Here is an 11,614-nt window from a genome sequence, read left to right on the forward strand (position 1 = left end):
AGGCAAGGTTAGATTTATTATGGTTTGATAATAAACCAAATTGGTTTGGTTATAAACCAAGATGATTTTACGGACTCCAGGCATCGGTTCCTCCTTTGCCTCCGGTTGTGCGGATCGATTCTTTGGACATTGGCTTTTGTAGTGTCATTTTTTACTGTACTCAAAACATGTTATGTGATCTTTAAATTTAGAATTGATAATTTTACCTTCTGAATCCTCGTTAGGATTCTCCCCCTTGGCCATTTTCATTTCGGATTCGGGCTTGGACACTTGTTCCGACTCCAGTTCAGATCCATCAGCCTCCTCCTCAACCACTAGTGCGATGAAGTTGATTTGGTCTTGTTCTTCTAGGCCTGGCTCTGAGGATAGCTCTCCGGATTCAAAATCTGATTCGAGTTCACTTTTGCCTTGATCTTCTAGCCTCGACGGAGTCTTGTGATGCTCGATCAATTTTGTCCATAACTCAAATGCGTTCTTGTAATATTCTAATTGACACAAAATTTTATTAGGCAAAACACTAATTAATATGTCTATTATCTTTATGTTTGCTTTTGAGTTTTGAGAAGATTGTCTCAGTGCGATCCAGTTGTCAAAATTGTTGCTTCCAATGAAGCATTCCATCATTTGCCTCCAGGAATTGAAGTAGACTTGATTGTACGGTGGAGGTTCATGGATGCTTCTCCCTTCTTGATATGACATCGATATTCTTACAATCAAAGAATTAAAAGAAAAATATTTTCAAGACTTTCGTCTTGGGATTAGTAGTGCGGGATAAAGAATTTAAATATTACTTAAGAATTAAGAGAAAACACTTTTAAAGAAAAAGAAAAAGTTTTTTAAAATTACTCGAAAAATGATTAAGTAATTTCAGAGCTAGAAGGCTCTGATACCAATTGTAAGATCGAACAAGTGCGATAGAGGGGGGTGAATATTGCACTCTAAAAACTTTTCTTTTTGTGTTTTAAAGACAATTAGAATATGCAGCGGAAAGTAAATGACTCGTTTGGTTACTTTGTTCGGAGTCTAGGTCGACTTCTACTCCAAGACCCATGATCCTTGATCGCATCGTTGGACAATTCACTAAAACTCTTTTTTTCGAAAACCTCAGAAAGAAGCAGTGTGTACAAGAAAATGAGTAAGATAGTAATAACCTACTCTCTTACTTGAATTAAGTACAATGCAAGCAGAAGAAAGTTATATCGATAATATAAAAGTTGAGGCTCAGTTGGCATTTCTTGGAGCAGTAGATGAGTAGTCGTAGCACGAATCGTAGCTTGCACAAAGATGAACTTCGAACAGATTTCTTACTTCATTGCTTCGTTACCCAGCCTCGGATCTCAAGCTCACTTTTATAAGAATCATCGACATTCGATCGACCGATCCTTGCATTCGGTCGATTGAACTAGCTCCCTTCCATCTTTGCTGAGATCTGATGTTACTTCGATCTTCGGCATTTAATGACCATTAAGGGTTCGGTCGATCGATCCTTCTTTTCGGTCGACCGAACAAGATCCTTCCCTATTTGTCGAGATTCGCACTTACTGTGCCTTTAATGTGATGATCGTTCAGTCGACCGATCCATGTGTTCGATCAACCGATCAGCAAGCTTTCCTTCTTTGCTTCTGCTCGATCTGAACTGTGCTGAGTCATCAGTGTTCGGTCGACCGATCCTCTGGTTCGGTAGATCAATCAAGCTTTGATCAAACCCTAGTCTATTTTGGTTTGAACCGATATTTGCTCCGAGTTGGCCTTGTTCGATTGACCGATCATCAGGTTCAGTCCACCGATCAGGCTGAACCTGCAAAACAGTATTAGACAATAATCATGTAAAATAGATATTAACACAGTAATAATATATCTAATGCATGAGTAATAATAATAAACAGTTCAACTGTCTTGATCTCAACTTGAAAACCTTCCCAATTTTTTCAATTAGATCAACGACCTTAGGTTGTTCCTTTCAGGAACATGACCTCACTATCGCTCCTCCAGTTGCTTACCTCAACTTACCTACCAAACATTGGTCTTCTAGATTTGTTTGGACTTTCTCTGCTCAGTGTCTAATCGCTTGATCCACTAAGGCCTTTCCTGCAATACTACATTAGCCAACAGTAATAATAGTAATACAGAATGCTATGGTAAAACTAAACTTAGAATCACCAAGATTTGCTGGTCCGGTCGATCCAATCAACCTTGCTTGGAGTTCACTCCTCCTAGACTTCTTGTTACCTAAGGTTATCTCCCCCGAGGATTTTCTCCATCTGGCTTCACTAACCAGAATCTAAGATTACCTCCCCCTAGGGTTTTCTTCACCTAGCTTCACTCACCAAGACTCAGTATGTAGCTACCCAGAGATCAGGTCCTTCAGACCTATCCACCTGGCTTCCACGATCTACCGAAATTTCCCTTACCTAGCCTACAACTAGGACTCAGTATTCAGCTACCCAGGGATCAGGTCCTCCAGACCTATCGAATCCACCTGGCTTCCAAGATCTACCGAGATTTCCCTATAACTAGGATTTTCCAAGACTAAGATCCATTAAACATACTTAAACATATTTGTCGAACATTAAAACCTTGGAGGTCGATTGCACCAACAGAAGGGGTCGATCGAGTTCAACTCTTCTTTTGTCAGGCCGCATTAAAGGGCTCGAGTCGCCTTGGTGTCAGCCTCGATTTTCTTCATTAGACTCGTGTCCCAGTTTTCGCATGATACTAGTTTGCCAGCACCATCGAGTGGAAGCGCAAGGCCGGTTTGGATGATTATCCACATCTCTACCTCGGTTTTCAGATAGTACTCCATTCGGCTCTTCCAGTAGCCGAAATCTTCTCCGGTGAATAGAGGCGAACGTGTAGTGCTGTAGCCTTCTTGGTGGGGCCATTGTAGAAGAAAATTTTGCACACAAAAGGTAAAAAGAAACAAATGTCCCAGGACTTGATCTTGGATTAGTAGCGCGGAAGAAAAATAAAACTAACAATTCACTGTTTAAAATAATAATAAAATATTAATAAAAAAATTAAAAAATATATTATTATGAATTTTAGTAAATGAAATATTTTGTTAATACTGACTAATAGTGAAAAGATGAAAATAAATTTTTCAAAAATAATTTTGGAGGGAAAAAATGAAAGGCATAAAAAAATTTTTAAAGTAAAAATGATATATAATTTTATTTTTCAAAAAAGAACCCCTTGCTCAATTGGTAGTTTCACCAAATCAGAGCGGCTTAGCTCTGATTGGTAGTCAATCTTCTCATGTTAATCAATCATGATGGAAATATATTTGACGATTTTAAATTCCCCCTAAGGTTCCAATTTTTTTGTGATGGACATCCAAACATATTATTCCTACCGCATAAAATCTTAAAACTAAACATGTTCTGATTGAGAGTTTTTGCCCTTTATGTAAGTCCCACATGGGTCTATTAGTCATTGCATTTTGTTTTATCTAATAGTTCAAAGTGTATGGAAACCCACCCAATTTTGGAGTTATCTTAACAAGGCTAGTATGACTACTTTTGTGGATTGCAGCATCTACCTAGCTATGATGGTTTCAAAGGATAAGTTCAAATAGTTTGCAATGATGTGTTGAGCAGTGTGGGGAGAGATATGTAAATGGAATCATAATCCGAATAGCATATTGATGAAAACCAAGGTAAATTGAGTGCTTATGATGCTAGAGGTATTTCGGGAGTCTAACTTTATAGGAAAGATATTATATTCTTTGATGAAGGTAAACTCATAACGGGTTTGGAAATCTCTTGATCGTAACCAAGTTTGGCTAAATGCGGATGCAGGTTATGATGAGATCAGAAATCTTTTTAGTATTGGAGTAATTGTTCATGATTCATATGGACAAGTTTTGGGTGTTAAAGCGAAAGTTATTCGAGAGCCAAGGTCAGTGAAAGGTGAGAAATTAATAGCGATTCTCTATGGAATGGATTTATGTGCTCACTTGGATATTCAAAATGTCTTGCATCTTATCGGACTCCCTCAAGCAGTAACACAACCTCAAAGGATTCATTTTTCGATGGTGCATTCATTGGCTATAGAAATTAAATCTTTAATTTACCACACATGGTGCGTTGCTCACTTATTGACCCGGAAAATTTTCTTTTCTTCTTCGACATTTCAACGACGAGAAGGTTTTTAACCTAATTAGTTATTTCAAGTTGTAGAAGTAGCTGTAGTGTAATGGTTATAATTTCTTAATTATTATAATATCATGAAAAATAAAATATTTTAAAAAATATAAAACAAATTGAGGGTAAAAATAAGGGTAATTTTGCATGCAGTCCCTATTGATAAATAAATCTTTGCATGCAGTCCCCATCCATAAAAATTTTTGTTTTCACTCCCCACCCAGTCAAACATCTTTACCTAATTGCCCATGATATTGTTAGGTACAAAAAAATCTAAAAATTATTATAAATCCTCTTAAATTGAGTATATTAACTTAGAATCTAGTATATTTTCTATCAAATTGAGTATGATTCTTTTTTCACCTCAAAATATACTCGATTTTAGTTTAATGTACTGAATTTAATAGGAATTATACTCATTTTTTAGATTATTTGTACCGAAAAATATGAGAGTTAATTTCGATAGAAAATATACTCGATCCTAGTATAGAGTACTAGATTATAGTGTAAAGTGCTGAATTTAACATGAATTATACTTATTTTTAGATTTTTTATACCTAAAAAATAAGAGGGACAATTTTGATAGAAAATATACTCGATTTCTAATATAAAGTACTGACTTTAAGAAGAATTATATTCATTTTTGGATTTTTTTGTACTCAATTTTGAAATTTTTGTATTTAAAAAATTTGAGGGACAATTTAGGTATCAATATTTACATGAGGGAGTTGAAACAAGTAATATTTTACATGTAGAAAATGAAAATAAAATTTTTTAGACATATATGTAAAGTTAATATTATGATTAAAAATTTTTCTGTAATTTATTGTTAAAATAAATTGTCCTTTTAACTTTTACCCCTCCAGTTCCTCGCAGGCTCAGCGAGCTGCTCCCTGAGGGTTGACCACCAATGGCGAGCCGCCATTGGAGAAGAAAGGCATGGCTCATCAGTGACAGCTACGGCACGCCTTTTGAGCACTGCGCCAAGCCCAATCGAATGCTTATCTCTCATGCTTGCATGGCCACCACTCGCAATTTCGCAAAGCATGCCCACCTTTCCTTTGTTCTCTGTACGCAACCCAATTCTGCTTTATTTTACTTTTATGTAATTAAACAATCTAAGAATTCAGAACTCATCGCCTTGTTCATGAGGATGAAGTAGATGAGAACAACGTATATATGATTACTTGATTTATATATATATATGTGTGACTCTTGTTTAGTTTTGATCTTTGGTATAGAAAGAGTCCGCACGTACAGCAGGAAATAGTTAAACCAAATTAAAGGTACCAACTGCTGTAGTATACATTACAATTATCAAATCTGATCATAATTAATACCTTCTACGATCGACAACTTCGACGCTGGTGGTGCAGAACAGGAAGCGGTAGAAGATAGAGAAGAGGGAGGAGTAAGGGAAATCTTTGATCAGCTTCCTGTCGCTCACAAACCGCAGCTCATTCTTCTTCTTCTTCTTCGTTGAGAAAAGTGAGGTCGCTTTTTCCTTGGCTTTCTCAAAGCACTGTTTTGTTTTTCCGGTGGCTGCCTTCTCCTCCTTGGAGAAGGGGTAGCTCCTCAGGTACATCTGCCGGCAGGAGAAGCTGTCCACCACCGGAGGACTTGGGCTCCACTTACTGTGGCTCTGACTCTGATCAGTTACGGCAGTACTCTTGCCTCTTCTTCCTTCTGTCATCGACTTCACGAACTCGGCGTCGGACTCCGGCCACTTGTAGAGGTTGATGAAGGTTGGCCTCGCCGGCATGGAAGAATTGCAAACAGAGCTCATGGCTCCAGCTTAATTTTCTTTGGATGTGTTGAGCTTCAAGAGGATTAAGTGAGGTAAGGAGGAGATGAAGTGGGAGGAGCTAGGGGTATATGTATGTATGTATATGCATTGTTTATTACCTTCTACTTTTTCTTTTTCCCTTTTTCTTTTCTCCTCCACTTGCTATCTTTAAGCATGATAATCGTGAACAAATAGTTGTGGATGATTGCTTATAAGGGGAAACATTTTCTGAAAACAATTTTACAATAACCAAGTAGGAGATCATAGAGATAATTATGTGTGTGAAATATATCACGGATCATTTTACTCATACAAAAAGTTACTGTGCTAAACAAAGCCTTATAATTTAATTCACTTCCCGATCGTATAGGATAGTATTGGAGAGACCCGGCCCCGAGATGAGAATTATGAGTTTTGTGGTAATGAAGGAGATTTTGTTGACAGCAGCAGGTCAAGTCTACTCACTTTGCTGAGCCTGAGGCAATTACAAAAGCTTTGGGTTGAAGAAAAGATCGATCACTACTTGAGGCATGCAGCAAGCTAAGTTGGTTGGCTATCATTGCAGTTGGAACACAAAGCAATGGCCATAGTAGTCAAGTGCCATCTGTGCCACAAGTATTAATGCTTATAATGGAGTGGGCTTTATGAAGGAATTGATTTCCATTAGTCATAATGTGAGCTATCAGACGGATCAGCTCAGGGGATAGATTAGTTAGTCAAAAATTTATCATCTGACGAGCGGAGTGGAGCGGGGCCGGTTGGCCCGCCGGTATTGCATGCAATGGAGTGCGCTATATAGAGGAATTGATTTCCATTAGTTATAATGGAAGTTGTCAGACGGATCGACTGATGACGGAATAGATTATCTAGTCAAAGATTCATCATCTGGCTAAGCAGAGTGACCAGTCGTTTTGGAAAAATTTTAAGGGTGCGCTTGGTTGAAGATTATTTTTGATAATCTTAGTTATTCATCTAAAATTATCAACGAAAATCTTATTTGATTTAGATAATTGATGATTTTCGAATAATGTTCCATATCCGACACGTCAACAAAAGGGACATGCAATCTGTTTTCTAGGTTTTTCTTGATTTCGAAGTTAAAAAAAAATTTTTATCCAAAATATCCTGAATAAAAGAAAAATGTAAAGAAAAAAATAAAAGGGAAATGTAAAGAAAAAAATAAAAAGTATAAAAATTTAAAAATAACATAAAAAAATTAAAAAAATTAAAAATAGAAAAAAAACGTAAAACATAATAAAAAAGGAAAAAAAATAAAAAAAACATTAAAAAATAGGAAAATAGAAAACCCATAAAAAATTAAAAAACATAAAAAAATAATAAAAAACGTAAAAAAATAAAAAAATATATATAAATAGGAAAAAATTTAAAAAACACATAAAATTTTTTTTAAAACGTAAAAAAAATAAAAAAATAAAAAACGAAAAAAATAAAAAAAAACTTTAAAAATAATTAAAAAATAAAAAACTAAAAGAGATAAAAAAATAAAAAACACATAAAAATAAAGAAAATATGAAAAATAAAAAAACGTAGAGTTTAAAAGATATATATGGTTGGTTTTGTAACTAAGGATAATATAGTAAAATATTAAATTAGGTTATTCATTAAAACCTTCAAACAAACAAGTTTTTGATGCATTACCTATGTTGAACCAAACGACATTTGGTTATGTTTTATTCCCCATAACCTTGGTTATGTGATTACTTGGTAATCACATAACCAAGATTATACATGATAAATTGAACCAAACGCACCCTGAGGATTGGGAAATCCAAAGTGATTGTGGATTAAGCGAATATGCCAACGAGATCATTAAAAATAATAAAAATAAAAAAAAATAGAATTTTTAAAATTTAGACTGTGGATTAGACCGCTAGCCCATGAGCCCATTAAGTTTTAGAAATTTTTTCATTCTTCTCAATTTGAGAGCCAACTTAAACCCCCCACGGGTCGATCTGCCTAGATCTGCAACCCGCATAATTGGTTTGTTTAGATCTTTTTTAAATGAGTTGATAAAATTTCAACTCAACTCATTTAAATTATTTGACAGAGCAAATTAATCTGACGGTCCCAACATAAATTGATGATTTTATGATGTAAGTAACAAATATCATACTTTTTGGATGAATTTATCAATTCAAAATATCTTACTTAGAGCATCCACATCGGCTTTTCTAAATATAGAATTTATCTTAAATTTTATATTTTACGTAAACAAAATTTTAGATCAGTTACCCTATTCATTCCCTAAATTTAAATTCCATGAATAGTACTTGATACGGGATGTTACGAATGAACCCCAAGTATGACGTGGCAGTTAAAGTCAATGTGAGGTGACGTCCAAGTCAAGGGTGGTGGCAGTTAGAGGATCACTCTCAATAAGGCTTGGTTTCTCATCCAGCACGACCAACCAAGAAACCGATCGGACCAAAGGAGCCTAGTGGTCCTCACCTGTATTAAGACACCTAGTATATATTCAACCAGCCATCATCCGTTCGATTTTAAGAGAGGCCCAATCGGCCACAAGACCGACCGAGAGCAATATTTGGCTAGGTCCCAAGGACCTAGCCTTCCACTTTGAGTGTCTAGTATACAGTGGGTCGATTTGACAGTGTTAGGATCTCTTCGTACTCGGCTAGAGAGGGGGGTGTGAATAGCCGCCCCAAATCGCTCGTTTCTTCCTACGATTCGTTAGCGCAGCGGAAAAATAAAATAGAAACGAAAGGAAGAATATCAAACCTTAACACAGCGATGTACGAGGTTCGGAGATGATGCTCCTACTCCTCGGCGTGTCCGTAAGGTGGACGAACCCAATCAATCCGTCAGTGGATGAGTCCCTGGAAAACCGGCTAAATCAAACTCCTTCTGGGTGGAGAAACCTCGCCACAATGTCTTGCAACAGCAAGATAAACAGGAGTACAAGAATACAGCAAGAAACTAAGTACAATACAAGAATGTAATAGCCCTAGCTTGCCTTCTTGTCGGCTGGATGAAGCAGCAACTTCAAGCGACGCCTACAACAGCAGGAACCCAGCCGGAAGCTCACGCGAAGCTTGCGAAGAAGAGCTCAACAAAACTCAAGCACCAGAACAGCAGCTCTATAGCAGAAAAGAAGAGGAAGTAGTTGCAATGCAGCAGCAGCCCTCGACCCCTTTATACCTGCGAAGAAGACAGCGAAGAAACTGGCGGCTCATGCAGTGGAGGAATCGCAGAAACAGCGAACAATATGGATCGTGTGTGGATCGATCACCTGACCGGTCCCTGGACCGATCAGGACATATCCTGATCGGTCCACAGCTTACCTGATCGGTCGTGGAGACCGATCGGGCCGCACCTGATTGGTCTCCTGACCGATCCTTCCTTCTTCGCTTCGCAATCGCATCGGTCTGTGGACCGATCAGGAACTCCACAGTATGCTACTGAGTGGAATCTGATCGGTCACCAGACCGATCAGGAAACACTGAGTATCACTGGATCGGTCTGCAGACCGATCCAACTCCTAGGTTTAGAGTGCCCTCTCTAACCAAGTTCGGAGAACGAGCTACCGAACCCTCTCCGACTCCATATGCCAAGCTTCACTCACTTGGACTTCTCAACACCAGATGTCCGATCACCCTTGATCTATCTGGATTTTCCCTTGCCCGGCTTCACTCACCAGGACTTTCCACCTGGCTTCACTCACCAGGATTTCCACACTGCCTAACATCCCAATTAGGACTTTCTCACTGCCTGGCTTCACTCACCAGGACTTCTCAACTGCCTAACATCCCAGTTAGGACTTTCCCACGTGCCAAGCTCCCTGCTTGGACTTCTCCGTGCCAAGTCTCCATACTTGGACTTTTCCAGTGCCAAGTCTCCATACTTGGACTTTTCCCGTGCCAAGTCTCCACACTTGGACTTTTCGCGTGCCAAGCTCACTGCTTGGACTTCTCCGTGCCAAGTCTCCATACTTGGACTTTTTCCCGAATCAGGTCAACCAGGTCAACCTTGACCTACGGTTGCACCAATAATCTCCCAAACATCTATTCTTGTCTCATATCAAGAATAGAACTCTCTCACGAGTGTCAAACATCAACATGCAACTCAACTAGGTCAACCTTGACCTAAGGTTGCACCGACAATCTTCCCAAGTCAAACATCAAAATACAACTCGAGTCAAGTCACCTCGAGTCGGGTCAACCAGGTCAACCTTGACCTAAGGTTGCACCAACAGACAGCTGGTTAAACATATGGGTCTTCATCATTCATTCCCCTGACCTCCTGCACATGGGTGGCCGGGTAAAAAGTTAACCAGATTTATAATGCTCAGTATCTATCTCTGAAGAATCAACATACAATGCAAACCTCAGAAGAAACTCGACTAGATTTCTAAAGCTCAAGCTATTGCTTCAGGGACAAACCTTCAAGTACAAGGACAATCAACTAAAAGTACCGATCAGACCTCTCGGGCCTCAACTCCCCATTTAGAAGCAACTATCCCTACATATGGTCGGTCGATCATAAAGTTGTCCAGACCTAGGAGACTTGGTTCTCTATTACTTCATAATCAAATCTCTAGCATCACACGATATATATCCGAACAACACTAAGGGTCGAATGCCCTACCATACTCAGTGATCCGATGATAATCTAGGAGGGCCCCCCTCCCAGAAAGTGCAACGCTTAGGTGAACGTCAAAACCAAGAGGTGGTCAGCTAAAGGACTAGCCGAGCGGAAGTCCATACAAGCCGGTCGGCTGGAAGAATTCGTCGATCGACTGGAAGAATTCAAGAAGGGTTGGGTTAGCCTGCAGCGCATTGAAACCAAAGTCACTCACGCCGTTTGGATCTGATATATTCGTAAGGGGTTTGGGAATTGGCTGGTTAGGACGATCAAGGGAAGTTCAATCAGACTAGCGGCCGACAAATTAGACGAGGGATACGTTCCAACATCTTTTTGGGAGTCAATGTCGCTGGCTGACGGCGCTGATAGAAGGAAAATCGTACGGGAGAAGATTTCGCCGCCTTGACAGGGATGCGTTCGCCCCGTTATAATAAGACGTCAAGGACCCTTTCTCGATATTAGCTTTTTGGGAAATTTTAGGAATGCACGTCTGCTCGGGAAATGTGCAGTCAGCCTGCCGAAGCTCTATATAAGAGGGGAGGTGGCCATCCGCGGAGGTACGCAAAAAAACGTCTCTTGGCCACCACTATTCACTTCTTTATTAGCTCTATTTTCTCCTTCGATTGTTGTGTGACTTGACCGTCGGAGGGCCGTCGCTGGGAATCCCCTCCCAACTTGGCACTAACAACTTGTGATTGCAGGAGCGGAGCACCTTCACCGTAGACGAAGACCCACGTCACTTTATTACCTGGTGACCATCTACTCAGCTTCAGGGCAGGATCACTCAGTATTCTATTTTTATATATACACCCGGTTAGCTAAATATCCGACTATGACATCTTTGGGAGACCACATGGCAGAGAATCACAATAGCCTGTCAAAGAATACCAACGACTTATCAGAGAATATTCTTTTGTTATTACATGAGCATTCAATGGAACCTTCCTCGAATGTGACTCTACACTTTCTATCAGCCAACACATTGTGATAGCATATTCCTTCAACCTCTGCATTAATAGTGTAAGTTACAAAAGGGATGCACACAGGTAATAGAAGATTCCTCGAA

General features: G+C 39.0%; 1 protein-coding gene across 1 annotated transcript; it reads right to left on the reverse strand.

Annotated features, from left to right (window-relative positions):
- Window positions 1-5,409: 5,409 nt before the first annotated feature.
- On the reverse strand, window positions 5,410-6,054 carry LOC122044433. Its single transcript, XM_042604912.1, has one exon. The coding sequence runs from the start codon at window positions 5,926-5,928 to the stop codon at window positions 5,476-5,478; it is 453 nt and encodes a 150-aa protein (XP_042460846.1). The 5' UTR covers window positions 5,929-6,054; the 3' UTR covers window positions 5,410-5,475.
- Window positions 6,055-11,614: the final 5,560 nt, after the last annotated feature.

The sequence above is a fragment of the Zingiber officinale genome, chromosome 2A (assembly GCF_018446385.1).
Source record: "Zingiber officinale cultivar Zhangliang chromosome 2A, Zo_v1.1, whole genome shotgun sequence".
NCBI classification, from domain to species: domain Eukaryota; kingdom Viridiplantae; phylum Streptophyta; class Magnoliopsida; order Zingiberales; family Zingiberaceae; genus Zingiber; species Zingiber officinale.